This window comes from Aphis gossypii, chromosome 2 (genome assembly GCF_020184175.1).
Source record: "Aphis gossypii isolate Hap1 chromosome 2, ASM2018417v2, whole genome shotgun sequence".
Taxonomy (NCBI): domain Eukaryota; kingdom Metazoa; phylum Arthropoda; class Insecta; order Hemiptera; family Aphididae; genus Aphis; species Aphis gossypii.
This window is the reverse complement of record NC_065531.1, coordinates 24,120,678-24,137,023: the sequence shown is the minus strand read 5'-3', so window position 1 is coordinate 24,137,023 and position 16,346 is coordinate 24,120,678. Positions and strand designations below refer to the sequence as shown.

General features: G+C 30.5%; 1 protein-coding gene across 1 annotated transcript in view; it reads right to left on the bottom strand.

Annotated features, from left to right (window-relative positions):
* Positions 1 to 11,850, bottom strand: part of LOC114132664 (uncharacterized) — a 30,372-nt gene extending 18,522 nt beyond the window's left edge. The window contains 23 exon segments of the mRNA XM_027998175.2: positions 866 to 1,600; positions 2,901 to 3,025; positions 3,087 to 3,316; positions 3,412 to 3,529; positions 3,586 to 3,792; positions 4,369 to 4,488; positions 4,546 to 4,663; positions 5,203 to 5,328; positions 5,410 to 5,921; positions 6,203 to 6,576; positions 6,650 to 6,814; positions 6,879 to 7,060; positions 7,126 to 7,338; positions 7,402 to 7,656; positions 7,732 to 8,109; positions 8,248 to 8,414; positions 8,489 to 8,611; positions 8,669 to 9,051; positions 9,172 to 9,393; positions 9,448 to 9,564; positions 9,655 to 9,775; positions 9,846 to 10,146; positions 11,412 to 11,850. Of these exon segments, the coding sequence (XP_027853976.2) occupies positions 866 to 1,600; positions 2,901 to 3,025; positions 3,087 to 3,316; positions 3,412 to 3,529; positions 3,586 to 3,792; positions 4,369 to 4,488; positions 4,546 to 4,663; positions 5,203 to 5,328; positions 5,410 to 5,921; positions 6,203 to 6,576; positions 6,650 to 6,814; positions 6,879 to 7,060; positions 7,126 to 7,338; positions 7,402 to 7,656; positions 7,732 to 8,109; positions 8,248 to 8,414; positions 8,489 to 8,611; positions 8,669 to 9,051; positions 9,172 to 9,393; positions 9,448 to 9,564; positions 9,655 to 9,775; positions 9,846 to 10,143 (5,289 nt within the window). The 5' untranslated portion in view covers positions 10,144 to 10,146; positions 11,412 to 11,850.
* Between the last annotated feature and the right edge of the window lie 4,496 nt (positions 11,851 to 16,346).

Genomic DNA, 16,346 nt, shown 5'->3' with positions numbered 1-16,346 from the left:
ACTCTAAGGAATCTAAGCTACTACACACCATGCTATATTTATAACTAATCAACAGCGCTTATTATACCAAGTATAAAATAAATGTATCAGAAACTAATGCCAGGATGTAAAATAGCTTTTAAATTGAAGATATTTTAGAAAAAAAAAACCCAAAATTAATCAATGTTTGAATATAATCTATAAGTATTATAAACCACCAGATTTATTAAGAGTTCAAAAACAAAAAAAAATCCAAATGTTGTAGTTTGACCAAAAAAAAAAAAAAAAATGGCAGCCATATGCAACAAATTTTATCATATTTAGTAAAAATTAAATTCGTTTTATATTCAATAAAATTGGACAATTCCCTCTAGTAAAAATGAAATAGCTATTTTTAAAAGAACTTTCCATACACTGCTTGATTTAGATTGTAATTAACTTAAAAAAAACCATTGCTAAAACTAATGTATCAAATAGATAGCAATAAATTAAAATTTAATTTTAAAAAATTCTTAGTTATAAAAAATGTACAATATAATTCAATACTAATTGAATTTGGCCAATACTTTATTTGCATTAAGTCAACCAAATATTACTATAATTCAAATCCATCACCAACAATAGTTTACAAACATAATAGTCAGCAATATTGTTAAGATACCTCATAATTAAACAAATAACAGCATTTGATAATTTTCACATAGAAAGATAAAAAAAAAATAACTTAATATGTAATTCAACAATAAATACAGATTATTTATGAATTTAGAAGCAATATACGAGTAGCTGGGAATATACTAAAAACACAAAAAAAAAAAATAGAAGAGGCTGAACAGTCAAATATCCAAAGAAAATCATTTCCCAGAACGTGCAAGTGAACGCTCACCACAGGGTCATAAGTCTCTTGACCGAGGGACGGGAGTGTACGCATTATCTCAGATGGTGTTAGAACACGTATTTGTTGGTCAGACAGCGGAGGTGAAGTGCTGACTGAATTGTTAGTACTGCTAGCGGTTATGTTAGTTTTAGCGCCCTCAGTGCCAGCTGATGATGATTCATTTCTTACCAACTGAACATTACGTATTGTGCCAGTTGGCTGTGATGTGATTATGTGTAATAGGTTATTGCGTGAATCAGTTTGATTTTTAGTATCTAACGTAGCTAATATTGAATTAGACATTATTAATGATGGAACTGTTTGTATTATATGAATACTGTTTGGGGGATAATGCAAAGTTCCCCTTTCAGATGAACCCGATGCTACATATTGATATTGAATTGGTTCAGAGGAATTCTTTTCAGCAGGAATGATGTGGATAGTTCTTAAATTAACAGGATTAGGAGATGGAGGGTTTGGTAAAACTGGTATATATTGTATTGTAGAGGGATGAGTAGGAATAGTAGTAGGAAATGTTTGCTGAGGTGGGTTAGATTCAGGTTCGGGATCAGAAGGCTGTGGAGATTGTGAGTTAGTATGACCATCACCAGCGGCAATTAGTATTGCGGGTTGCATCAGTTCTTTGGTGGGACACACCTCTCCATTGTTAATCGTCGGACTCTGGGTAGCACTAGATGTTGAACTGGTCCTGTTGTCGCCACTGGTACTGTCTTCCTTCACGGCCTGTTTTGTGTTGTTATAGAACGGGTGCCATTAAAGAAACAAATCCCAAAAGCAATAAAATGAGAACATATCAACTAAAGATGCTAACACTCTAATGATGGATATCAAATTGTATTTTTAGATCGGTATTGAAAAAATAACATGTTGAAAATGCAATTTTTTCATAATCATATATTTATATAAATAAAAAATAAAGTTATCTAATATAATTATTTTAATAGTTAAGAAAATTATTTACTTATTAATTACCTATATAAATAAGAATGGAAAAATATTTTTCTGAAAGTTCATAAAATATATTTTTTTAAATGATAATATTATGTAATTCAAAGTAAGAAAACACTTAAGTATAGAAAATCAGATAATACAAATATGCATTGTATATAATTGTCTTTATCAGGTATAACTGAGGAAAACAATACTATAAGATAACCTAACCAGGTCGACGCGTCATTTTAAATCATTCAATTATATAACTAAATTAAAATTTGATTTCATATTAAATTGTACTAAATAACCAAAATTACAAAAACAATAACTGTCAAGTGTCAAGAATTGTTTTTAATTTGTCATTTAATCATTCAAACAAAAATAAATAAATAAATGTTTTTTTTACCATGAAATTCAATTTGACTGTTGATTTTCATTATTTTATATTAATAAAATATTTTCAACTAGTGTCATGAAGGAAATAATCTATGTGCTTAATCCTAGAAAAATGTGACAACTTAAACAGGATATTTTGACATTTGTTAATTAATAATTTCACTTGAGGATCCTAATACTATAATTCTATTTATTATATATATTTGGATTTGTGTGAACTGTAATAAATCTAAAAATTGCAGTGTAAACATTACTAGTGCTTTAATATTATCAACAACTAGACATAACCAATAAAATAAAACCAATATTGTTTTAATTTATCTGTTTTCAATGAATCCCAAAAATGTGCAAAACGCTGTAATTTGTGATTGGCCTAAAACACAGAAGTAATATGATGATTTATCATATATTTTAAATACCAAAAGCGCTTTGGCCAAGTCACATAAGCACACACAAATAAATTTTAAACTTAAGCCCCAATAAAAAAGCTTCATTTTATGTAAAGGAACTTTTAAAAATACCATGTATAATCTTCCAATGTACATATATATTTTGTCCCCACTAGATATTATGATAGATAAGCTCATGGGATGAACGCTAATATTAGTCCATGATTTTCATATACCATTATGATATAGTGCTTAATATAATAAATTTTTCTCGATAGAAATTTTGCAATAACTGTAATTCTTACCTGTTGCGCTTTTTTCTGTCTCAAATTAGTTCTATTTTCTCTTGCTTTTAACAAAAATGGACTCTTTTGTTCTGGAGACAATGTTCTCCACTTCTTTAATATTTGTCTTGATCTTTCAGGCCAAGCTTAACATTTAAAATAAAAATTAACATAACATTGAAGTTTTAAAATAAATATATATCATACAAGGAAATTCTGTTTTCCATTCAGGATGGGTAACATTAGCATAAAGGACAGCTGATATTGAAGCTTTAGGTCCTAATGCTTCATCAGCTTCCATCTTTTGAGAATTTCTTTGGCTCGTATTTATAGCTGACGACTGGGATCCAACACCTTCTAAGCTATCTTCACCACCACTATTTTGAACCCAAGGACTATGAGGTTCAGAAAATGCTGGACTAAATTGAGATGGACTACTAAAATGTTAAATAAAATGTTTCATATTGTTATTAATGTAAAAAAAAAACATTATGTTTATTATAAGTAAATAAAAAAAATTATTATTACTTACTTGCTATATTCAGAATGATATGGAGACATTGCTGGATAAATAGGAGAAGGCATATTGGTAACTACAGGTGGTAATGCTGGAGCTGGTACTTTTCCACGGGACATATTAGTTTGTACACCTAATAATTTTTTAATTAGTTACTTTTAATATTTAATTGTACTAAATAGGATTTACCAGTACGAGATGGAGACATTATTGGAGCATGGTTTTGATTTTGAACCATTACAACTCCATTTTGAGCTGGAGGTATGGTGGCCATATTATTATTACTTATTAATAACATATTAGAGCTATTCGGGTCTTGAGATTCTTGTGAAGCATCATCAGTTAAAACAACTTTGAAAATTTCCTCTACATCCTTACTATTCATATTTGGTAAACCTGTATTAAAATACAATTTTAATTTAATAATTTTCACTAAGAAACAATAAGTTTAGATCTAAACTTAAGACTAAAAAAAAAATATTTAATCATTATATGAAAAATAAATGTTACACATTTAAATTTAAAAACAATCAATAATACCAAGATAATAATTTATGATATACAGAAATAGTTAAATTCTGTTATCATTTATTATCTAATAAAATGAAAAACCTAAATGAGGTGAAAAATTTGTTTAGGTATTAAACTCAAACTATGGTTATCAACTTAATTATCTTAATCATGTTGTTATATTATAAATATTAGTTATTTACTATATTTAGTTAAAAAAGTGCTAACTATCTGTCATTTTATAATACATGACTAGTATTCATACGAAAATACTCATTCAGCTATTCAGTCTTATATTTTTATTTAGCAAACCATATTTATAAAATATGTAAATCATTTTTATAACTATTAAGTTTGATGATATTCTATTTTTAATGTAAAAATAAAGAATAAAAATAAAAATAAAAATTTGAATAAGCAAATATTGAGCTAAATCTAAAATAATAAAAAAAACATATTTACCTGTCTCTCTGACCATAGAATCAATATTAAAGTGGGAACCAAGAATCTCACTAAATTCATCTTTTTGAGCTGTAGTATTGGTTCCATTTATATCAGGTTCTTCCACTACTAAACCAGTATCTAAAAAAAAATATGAGTTAAATACCAATTTTTGTTGATATGATAAATACAAAATACCTTCCATTTCTGTCTTAATACTTCTATTTTGTTCATTCATAATAGAATCTAATAAATTATCAGACAGCAAAATATCTTTCAGTGTATCATTTTCATTTGCTGGCGGTATTTCCTTTTTCTAGAAAAATAGTAAAAACAAAAAAAAAATACAAAATTATATTAATATCTAACAGAATTTTTTCCTGAAAAATAATGATTTATTACTAGTTTGTACACCAGCTAATCATTTATAAAAAACTTTTAAATAATAAAATTTTAAAATACAATATATATTCCAAATGTGCTGCAATTCATAAAAGAAATGTTTATACTGCATCACATAAGAGAATACAGCAAGCATCAACCAGAAATCTAACCCAAATGTCAACTGTTCAAACTCATTGTATGCCATTAGAAAAATTAGGAAACATTATTCAAACAGCTGACATTTAAATGGATGTGCAAGTAATATAACAGTATAATTAAAGATTTTAATTTTAGTTTTTTTAATGTTTGTATATTAAACTTTTGTAAATTAAATAATAAACGGTTTAAAATTTTAGGTAGAAGTATTGTAAAAGTTTCAAGTAGTTATAAAAAGTTGGAAATTTTAAAAAATATGACTTTTCTCTCCCAGTATAGTTTACACATATCAGTTATTTAAAAAATTTTACTTACTTTTTCAACAACTTTAGGTTGTTCATTGTGTTCAATAATCTCTTTCTTAATATTTATGCATTTATTAACCACATCTTCTTTTGTTTGTTGTTTAGCTTTAATATCTTCCATGATTTTTAACTCAGCCTAATAAATAAATATAAATATTGTTTGATAAAAATAAATTAAAAAAAATTATAAAAAACTTTTAATGTAATGAGATCTAACCTGAGAAAGTTCAATTGTTTTAATATCTTCATCTTTTTCTTCTACTTCTTCAGACTCACTACTGTCCAAAATCTGTGCAGCAACATTACAGGCATCCAACAAATCACGACCAAAAAATGCATCTTGTATATAATTTGGATAACTTTCAGCAATTTTACTCTTAGGTTTTTTCCAACGATTTTGTTTTCGCCTTGGTTTATTGTCTTCGCCATCCCCATCTTGAGTATTTTCTTCATCCTTGTCTTTAGCTCGGGGCATACGACCTCTAACAACAAATCCCCCAATGCCTAATTTTTGAAGATTCCTAACTCGTTTTCGACGCAAAACCATTACACCACTTTCTAATGTTAAAATACTAAAACCTTCAGGTGCTTCAGGAGGACGACCATCATCACGTGGCTGTACTGCCATCCCTTCTTTATAAATAGGTTCTGGTTCACATGGTTCTTCTTTAATATCATCAAAATCCATCTTATAAGCATCATCGTGATCTAAAGAATCATTAATAGTATCTAAAATAAAATAAATTTATTAAATATTTATAAAATCACAAAAATATAAAATAGATATGATCTAAGCCAGGAGTCTCCCAACTACGGCTCTCGAACAAATTTTAACCAGCCTGTGGCCCTCATAGGATAGTAAATATATAAGGAGATATCTAACATTTAAAAATTAAAAATTGTATGTGTTATAATTTATGTATAAACTTTTGGCAAGAGATGATGATATTTTTTGTGGCCTTTGAATAAAAAAGTTTGAAGACCCCTGATCTAAACAAATATAATCTTACCTCTACTATTACACACAACAGATTCAATAGCTGCCATAATGGCAGCTTCTTTTTCCATTTGTGCTTTTTTCAAGTCTTTTCGCTTTTTACGTTGATGTGATATTTCAATACCACTAGTTAGAACTTTCATATGTTGAACACCCGATTCAGATAAATAAATTCCATCCATACAATATTCATTAATTATACCTTTAGCTGCATCAGGACTATTATCACGTGATGAAATTTTCTGTTTAATTTTAGGGCTTGAAATATGTGCTAAATGTGCTGGAACCGTCCCACGAGGACGACATAATAAACAACTATACCCATCTTCTGCACACTTTTCTGCATCATCTTCATTTTCAATTTTATCACATTTTCCATGTAGCCATCTAGAAAATAAAACATAAAAATCATAATTTAAAACTAGAGTTGTAATGATATAAAAAATATAAAAAAAATTACCGATCACACTGGGAACATTTAATAATCAATTGACTATCAGTATAGGATTCTTGACATGATGGACAAATGCTACGAGATGCACAAGGTCCACATTCAGAATAATTATTCAACCAGGAACAATTGAAGCCTGGATCATTTGAACCACATGTCAAGCATTGAGCACACCTTCAAACGCAATGTTTTTAATATAATTTAATTTAATTAAAAAATAATAATTTATCATACTTACCATTTGCATTTCCAAGTTCCTCTAGGGACATAATCAAGTTTTGGATCAGTACAATAAATATGATAAGAAATATCACATTCATCGCACAGAATAAGTCTAGACTCATCGTTACGTTGCCCACACCCTTCACAGACTGTACAATCTAAACATCTCCATCCTTTATGAAGGATAACTTTGGTTACCTGTAAAATAGAATTATTAAGATAAATTATATTCTTGAAAATTATGATTTTATGCAATAACTTACTTTAACATTCACACAAAAAGGGTGATAGCACTGACCACATTGAGAACATGAAATAAGACATGCTTCTTGATCTGTACCTAAAGATCCACACATAACACATATATCTTGACCAAGTACAAATTTATCTTTAGCTGAGCATAAAACAATTCGACTTTCAGTGTTTGGTTCATTGTCATTTGAAGAATTTTTGGAGCTTACATCAGATAAAGGTCTCTGCAAAATAGTTTTAAATAATTTAAGACAGTTAAAACTTGAACAATATTCTTAACCACTAACTTGCAATCCAAGACCTGGTACACCAAAAATGCCTCGCATTCTTCCTCGAGGTCTCTTTCTAGGAAATTCTACAAGGCGTTGTCCTTTTTTCTGGTACATGGGTTTTAATGCAGCAGTAAGTTTTCCTAAACCTTTAGCACGCCCAGCATATCCAGATAGCAATAACCGTTTCTTAGTTACTTTGCATGCAGCATATGGTTTTCCTTTACCCAAACCATAACCACCCATTCGACCATCATCAAAATCTTTATTACTCTATAAATCATAAGATAGAGTTTTGAATTTCCCAACTATTGGTTTATTTAATCAATTACTAATTTAATTACACACCTTAAACTCTAAATCATGTTCAGGTTGATAAACATCCATTGAACTATTTGAGTCTCCAAATTCTTCATATCCATCACGGCGCTGTTGTACAGCATTTTTACATAAAGGACACATATACTCAGATGCTGAACTTTTGCTGTGGCTAGTAATATACTCAGCCTCTGGATCACAAGCACCATGTATGTATTTTCGACATGATATGCATTGAACCATTTCTCGATGAGCAGCAGCTCGATAGGCTCGATGACAAAGTGGACATGAAGAACCTTTATTACGTTGCTGATAACAAGAATCACAGACAGTATAATGGGCATGCCAACGAGATGATAATCCAGCACCTGGAGTACGAGAACCACAATCCGTGCATACACGACAGCACTGAAACAAAATAATAGTAAAAATAGTCTTTATTATCTGTTATTTGAAAAATAATAAATATAACTTAGTATACATTCAATAAAAACGAAATATTGTTAAGTTAACAATAAAAGTATAATGAATAAATATTGTAATTACTTTGCATTTCCACCCAATTTTAGGTATAGTTGTCACTTGAGGTCTTAAACATCCAGGATGATAAGCTTTATCGCAACCTTCACATAACATAACTTTAGTCTGTTCAGCTGGTTGCCGACAAACTTGGCAAATTCGGCAATTACCACATTGCCATCCAGCTCTTACTCCTTAGAATTTAAAATATTTATAATAAAAAAGTATCAATTAAAATAAATAATAAAAATATCTCATTTAATCATACCTGGGAGTAGAGCTAATCCTATACAAACACCGTGATAATGGTTACCACATACTGTACACATCATTAAATTAGAAACATCTCCAAGAGTTGAGCAAATACCACAAGCAACATTGGCAGAAAGTTCTTTAATAAAATAATCAATTAGAACAAATTTTAATTACATTTCAATATTATAATTACCCATTAAAGGAACATGGTCAAGATGAGAATTGCATATTAAAGCTGGTACACTCATCTCTTGAAATGAAGCAGAAGCAAAAATACAAGGATAATGAAAATATTTTAAACAGTTGGTGTATGTACATGGAGCACTGGCACCTAAATGGCCACAGTAAGAACATCGTCGCATTAAGCTCTCCAAAATAAGTTCAGGCACATTTTCCAATGAATCAGATGCATCACACTTTACACCTTGAGTCCAAGTAGCACAAAACTGATGTACATAGACATAACCGTTTGATTCAAATTGCTCATATAATGTGTTTAAATCAGGAACATCCAAATGGCCAATAACACTAAGCTCATCCACAGGTTCAAAACTACAAGTTGAAAATTGTTGTTGTCTAAAAACAATAGTTTACAAAAAAGAATGTTATTGATTCACTTGAAAATACTAAAATGCAAGTAATTGATAATGAAAAAGATAGTATTGAGCATTATACAATATGAGAATTATGACTCACTTAAATTTAGCAGCAGATTTTTGCCTTCTATACTGTATAATTGGTGCCATTTCAGCAGTTGGTGATTGTAATGGCATCGGAGTTAATTGTTTAGTAACTAATTGCTTAATAAAATCATCTAATGTTGACTTAAATTCTTTATCCCATTCTAACCTTAGAAGAGATCCTTGTCCAAGTTGACTTCGTTCTCCTAAATTACAAAATGCACAAACTTTTCCTGGCCTAAAAATAAAAATATAAGTAACACGACCAAAACAAATATCAGAAACTATTTACCAAGTCTCTTGATATAATACATTTCTATCATCAATAGCAAGATCAACTGATGATGAAGTAGGGGGTGTATTTTCATCAGTTCGGGAAACATTTGGAGATTTACCTTCAGCATCTTCCCTATTAATAATAAAATTTAAAAAATATGTTATACTTATTTATTTCTGTTTCTATGATATATTATATACATATAGTTATTATTATTATTACCTTCTCCATCTTTTGATTTTTAAATTCAATTTTTTCATTTGTAAAGGACTATCATAAGATGTTATAGGTGTAATAGCATTTCTGCCAGGGGAACATGATGTTGTTTCTTCATAATTACCTTCTAAAAATAAATATTTGTAATAAAATAAATTAATTTACTTCTTAAAACTGAATGTATAAAAATAATGTACCATCTGTCTTAATAGCAATATCAATAGGTGTTTGATTAGAAGAAGTTTCATCTACTGATATAGAAGCTGCTTCTGTAGAAATACGTGAACAATCTTCTTCTTGATAATCTGGATCATCATCCATATCTTCGTTATCATTATCATCGTCATCGTCATCTTCATCATCTTCATCATCATCATCGTCTAACAAAGGAGCACCATTGTCAACATCGTCATCAGAACATGGATCTTCATCTATGTCCATTTCATCAGATTTATCTAAAGATGTTTTAGACATCTTTGACTTGTCATTATCCATTTTCTAAACAAGAGATAATATATTTAAAGACTTTAGAAACTTTAAAGAGATTAATGCTAATGGTGTTAATATAACACTAATATAATACACTATCATAATAATAGAGTAGTATTATTTATTGCAAAATATAAATGTATATTACTGCAATTAGAGTGATATAAAAATAATTAACTAATTTTCCATCACTAGTTCACTACTAAAAACATTTGAAACAATTCTTATCATTTTCAAGGAATGAGTTTAATTAATGCTTCTGCAAGTTAATAATTTGTATTAAAATAACAATATTATTATCACCTATTATAAATATAATAATACAATATAGAGAGAAGTTATGATTTTTAATGTAAGTACCTACAACAAATAGCTTATAAGTCACTTTTAACACATATATGTATAATTCATGACATTTAAAAATAATAATAGATCTAATAACCAATTTTAATTTAATACAAAAAGAAAATATAAATAGATTATAAAATAATTCACATATCAAATTAATTAATTAATTTTTTATAGCTTTTCTTGCCTATTTAATTGTAATAATTTAACAATCTACCATTGAATGGGACAAATAATAAATCTAAAAATATAAGTACACAATCAAAATGCATTGATGTTTAAACTTGTTTATTTTTATAATAAAAATGTATCTTGTTTGTAGCATTAGTATAAAAAATATAACTATAACTTACAAAAAATAAATATACATGAGTAATATTCAGATGCAATTAGAAAACATGATTTAATCATGAAAGTTCATAAAAATTAAAAAAAAAAAAAAAGCTGTTTAAAAATAAAATTCAAGTTTAATATTTTCAGACACACTAAGAATATAGCATAATAATTAATGAAAATATTGTGAAACATTCCAGTGCGTCAATGAGTTGCATCTGAACAAGACTAATGTAAAATATTGCAAACAATCACCATTTACAGTGACATAGGTCCCCTTACACAAGCACAGAGTCTATCATCTAAAGGTTGTAGACTCTTTTATGTGTGGCAGACGACGAGGGACGGCCAGTCGCCAGTCTAGCGGTGGTGTGGAAGAGGGGGGGCCAAAAAACTGACCAAAAGCGCAGAGTTCGAGAACCGTACGGCGAAATACGCGGGAGTCAAGTTCGCCGGGCCCTCTTCCCGAATGAGAAACATGCAAGCGATAACGGATACGAAAAGCTCTGCCGTACAATCGTAACGACCGATCCGCAAACAAGAGTAGTGGGTTAGCGTAGTGATGAATCCAATGGTGGCGGCGAGAGACTTACTGTGTGTTTGATCGTCGGCGACTGCAGTCAGGCCAAAACGCATACTATTTGGCGGCAAATCAGCGGAACGCTTTGCCTCCAGGAATTGAGCAGGAGTAGTAGTGGGCGAGACGCTATCCGTTACGCCGAAGAGCTTTTGACCGGAGGTTCCTTACATGGCGAATGGGCGCGAAGAAGCGGCTGGAGCACAAAAACTATCGGCACACTACACGGAGCGAGGCGTCGCCGTCGTCGTCGCGGCGATGTTTGTCGTCGTCGTCGTCGTCGTGTTCGGCGGCGGCGGCGGCGGCAGCGTCAACGGCGGCTGTCGTCGGATAACGCGCGAGTAAGCGCGAACAACGACGCGAAAACGTAAACCGACGAAAACTGTACTGTAGCCCTACGGGAACGAGAAAAACATTTTTTCACATTATCGGATAATCAAAACAAATCGACAACAGCCTGGTACCACCGCGGGCCAACCGACAGGCTAGCCAACACGACGATGGCGGCGTGTCGCGCGCGCGTCCCCCCGTCACAGAATTCAGAATTTGTCCGTGGAGGCATCGGCGACTTTACGTTAAGCGGTGTTCTCCCCACCCTCCCCTTTATGCGATAGCCATTAGCTCCAAGGTCTGCTATCTGGTTAGCGGTTACGCTCGACGACAAAAATATTCCATCATAATATTAAATATACCGACATTCGCATTCGGACAATCGACTCTTCGATAGCAAAAGCAAATACATGGCAGTATGGGACCAAGACGAATGTCCGTTTGGACTCCGGACTTTGGCACTTCCCAGTGGGACTATAGAGACGTCACAGTGTCACGATGACAAATCGGTTTATGAATTATGACTAACTATATTTTATTTTTCTATGATCGGCCCCGTCAGCCGTTTGTAACAGTCGCCGCATACGTTTGCCGCTTTTTGGTTAGATTAGGCTAGTCAAATCGTATTTCTGTGCTTTGTGCATTAAACACAAAATATGTCTTTACTTTTTAATCGTGGTACAATCTATTGAACAAAAAAATTCTCGATTTTTTGGAATAAAAACTCAAAACATGCACATCGAATATCGCGCAAGCGACACGCCGTACGGTCTACCTCGATAACATATTATTAATAATTATTGTTACAATATCATATGACACGGCTTTTTTAACGAATGTGAACGCCGCGCGCGTAACCAGATATGTTGACAGACATATAAATTACAAATTAGTAAATTACACATAATTAAAATTATAAAGACATTATGTTCTTTCAAAGGATTTTTTTGACACGTAACCGTGGATTATAATATATTGGAATTGTACCTACATAACTAGGCTTGCCATTCGTCCCGGCGATCATTAATTTTATCCCGGTTAATAGAAACTGAGTGAAAATAACTGTACTTTAATATTGTATTATTTAGTAACTAAACATGGAAGGAATAGTATTGTACATGTACCTATGTAAAATTAATTTTGGTCTAACTTGTAATGAATGTTATTAAAAAAATTAAGAATAATATAGCTGTATTGAAAAAAATCCATTCAACAGCAAAATATCAAAATTAGCTTATACCTAATAATTAATGTAGTTTTTGTAAAAAAAATTGTATTGGTTTATTAATTTTTAATAAAATAATGGATATTTATTATTTCCATATAATTATACTAACTAATGGTTTTTTAAATGTAATAATATGATGTCTCCGTTTGGCGATTTTAGAATTTGGCAAACCTATACCTATAACCTATTGTGATGGCTGAATTTTGATTTTTCAACGTAACTATGCTAAACATAGGAGGTACATAGGGTACCGTATACCCTATGTCTTTGATGAAGTCGTTTATTGTTTAGACGTTGTAGTAAGGATGTTCCATTTTAGTTGAACTGTTTGAATAAACGTGTTAAATATTACATGTTAATAATATTTGTTTTCAATGATTGCAATATAACGCCAGTGGCGTAGCTATCATCGAGCAAAGTAGAGCAGTGCCCTGGGGCCCCTAGAACTCAAGGGCTCTCAAGGATCTTGGTAAATTTTAAAAATACATCCGTAAAATAATTAAAATAAAATTGAAAAAAGGTTGGATATTTTTAATATGATAAATGAATATTAGAAATTTAATATGAATATTGTACACCTGCAGTATACCTACAAATATACACAATATGCAATGATCGATGTTCGATTACAAGCTAGTAAAACGGCAAAGCAAAATTAAAAAACATTTTGACGAATTAGCTTTTGATCACCGATTTGGTAATAGAAAAAAGATAATTAAAATAAACATTTTTTATAATATATTGGACATAATAATTATCACTCAATTAAATGCGCATTTTATTGGTATGAGTAGTCAACAAAATTTTTGATTTTTTAACTCCAAAAGTATTACATAGCATTGACGAAAGAACTCTGTTCCAAAAATGTGATCAGTTTCAAAGCAAGTATTCGGATGTATAGGACCAAATTTTTCACTCCAGTCTCTCAGTGTTTACCATCTCACTTTTCCTGAATTAACTAAGACGTGTAATGTTTACCAATTATACAAGGATGTAATAACCAAATTTAGAGAGATGGAATGTGATATAACAGAAGTGTTCATGGCAATTTTACTGTTTTTTACCATTCCTATAATTTCAGCAGGAGCTGAAAGATCCTTCAGCAAACTAAAAATATTTTAAAAATTATCTTAGAAATAGTACCGGACAAGATCGACTCAAATATTTATCATCGATTGTAGACTATAGTTGAAAACAAGACAGCTTCAAAATTGGATTTAAGTGTAGTGATATATCACTTTGCTAATATTAAAATTCGTTAAAGATTATAAATTTGATTTGATAGACTTTATTTTATTTGATTAGATAGAATAAATAAATTAATAATGATAAAATATTAATATTCAAAATTTGTTTTAGTAATTAAAGGATTTCCTTTTTGAGTATCAATTAATTATCTTTTTATTATTTTCATTAACGGTTTCATAGAGCTATTTATATTTTAAATAACAATATAACGTTAATGTGGTTTTTCCTATAGATAGAATTAAGGGGCGTAATTTATTTACTGCCCAGGAGCCCTATCTCATCTTGCTACGCCACTGTATGACGCTGTAGTGATTATAGTGGTGCACGATTAAAATTATAGTATAATCGAGTAATTGACCAAGAAAGCTCTTAAATAAGACATCTTTTACACGATATATTATTTTTACCTCGAGTCCACAACGTAGATTGGCAGATCTATCGATTGATCTAAGAATTTCGAAATTATATTATCTACCAACAACAGATTTAACGACGCCGGCTGAGGGAAATGATTATATTTACGCTGCAAGGCCTGCATTCATCTACAAATTGTTATTGTATGAGGCTATGAGCCGAACGAAGTGACAATTCAGTTTAGCGGAAAACGTTACAGTAGCCTAGAGAATACAGGCAAAACATTATTCCGATATTGTTTAAGTATTTGTTGACGGAAGATATAATATTAATAATATTATACAGAGTGTTTAAAACGTCTTCATCTGATTACGAACTGATATAGTTCGGCAACGGTTAATCGCAGGTTAATGACCAATGTATTAATGGAAAGGTTAGATAACCAAGTTTATTTTAAGTTATCTAGTTGATAAATTTGGCTCCGTAATTGTGGTGGATTAGGGTAAAGGTATGCTGGGGCCATACTAGAAAGGTTGCTGATCATATTATCTGGTGTCACAGCATTAACAGCATCTTATTTGATTCTGATCTTAAGCTCTTCCAAGTTTTTAGGTAATTTAGGTAACATACACTTTCTCTTTTACGTAACCCCATAAAAAAAATCATACTCTGTGAGGTCAGGGGAACGTGGTGGTCAGGGATGAATCATCCACCGCCATTATACGGTGCTAAATTTACCAACTAAATAACTTAAAATAAACTTGATTATCTCTAATCTTCCCATTAATACATTAGTCATTAACCTGCGATTGACCGTTGTCGAACTATACCTTTCGTAATCGGATGATGACTTTTGAAACACTCTGTGTTATAGAAAATATGATCGAACAATAAGTGGTGTAGTACAACAGTTGACAGTTCTATATTTACATAGGTATACCTACATCGGAATTTGCCATCGTATGGGTAGGTACCTATAACACATTAGCAATTAGCATACATAACCCTACCCTTCCAGCCCTACAATAATTTATAAAATCTTAATGATCCAAGAGTTTAACTAAGGTGTCTTTTCATATATTTGTTTATACAACTTACACCCATGACTCATCTATATTTTACTTTGAACGCATACTTCACTTTCTTTGATTCCAAAAAGCATTTTATTAAATTGTAAAATGATTAATACAATACGTGTAGTAAAAATAAAAATCCATCATTGGTAATTGGTATTAAGCACTTTATTGAACCAAGTCTCAAATTACTATCGTTTTATGAGAATCAAAATTTGGATTAGCGATTTAAAATAATATAAAATAAATATTTTTAAAAATATCAATAGTTTTTTGAAATAATGAGTGGTTATAGTAAATAGGTAGATCACCGATTATATAATATATATTATTATTATATACATTATATCTACCGTGATTTTTACTAGTGAATAAAATAACTCAAGCTATCTAAAAAAAGCGGAGTCACGGTGTATTCATAGATTTAAATTTTAAACCCATATTTTAACACAACCACAACACGAAAATACGTAGTATAAATCATTATATATAATCATTGCAATAATGCAATCTCAAAATCTTCCGTATACCTAGGTACTATTAATTATTATTATATAATTATATGATATTATAGGTATACTATTAGTATTATATGTTATTGAATTTTGATATTTACTAAGGATTTTTGGATTTTTGTATCTTAGCGAATACCTATATTATATTATAATTCTTAAGTAATAGGAATTAGGTGTAGGCTATATGTCTAAATGACTATATG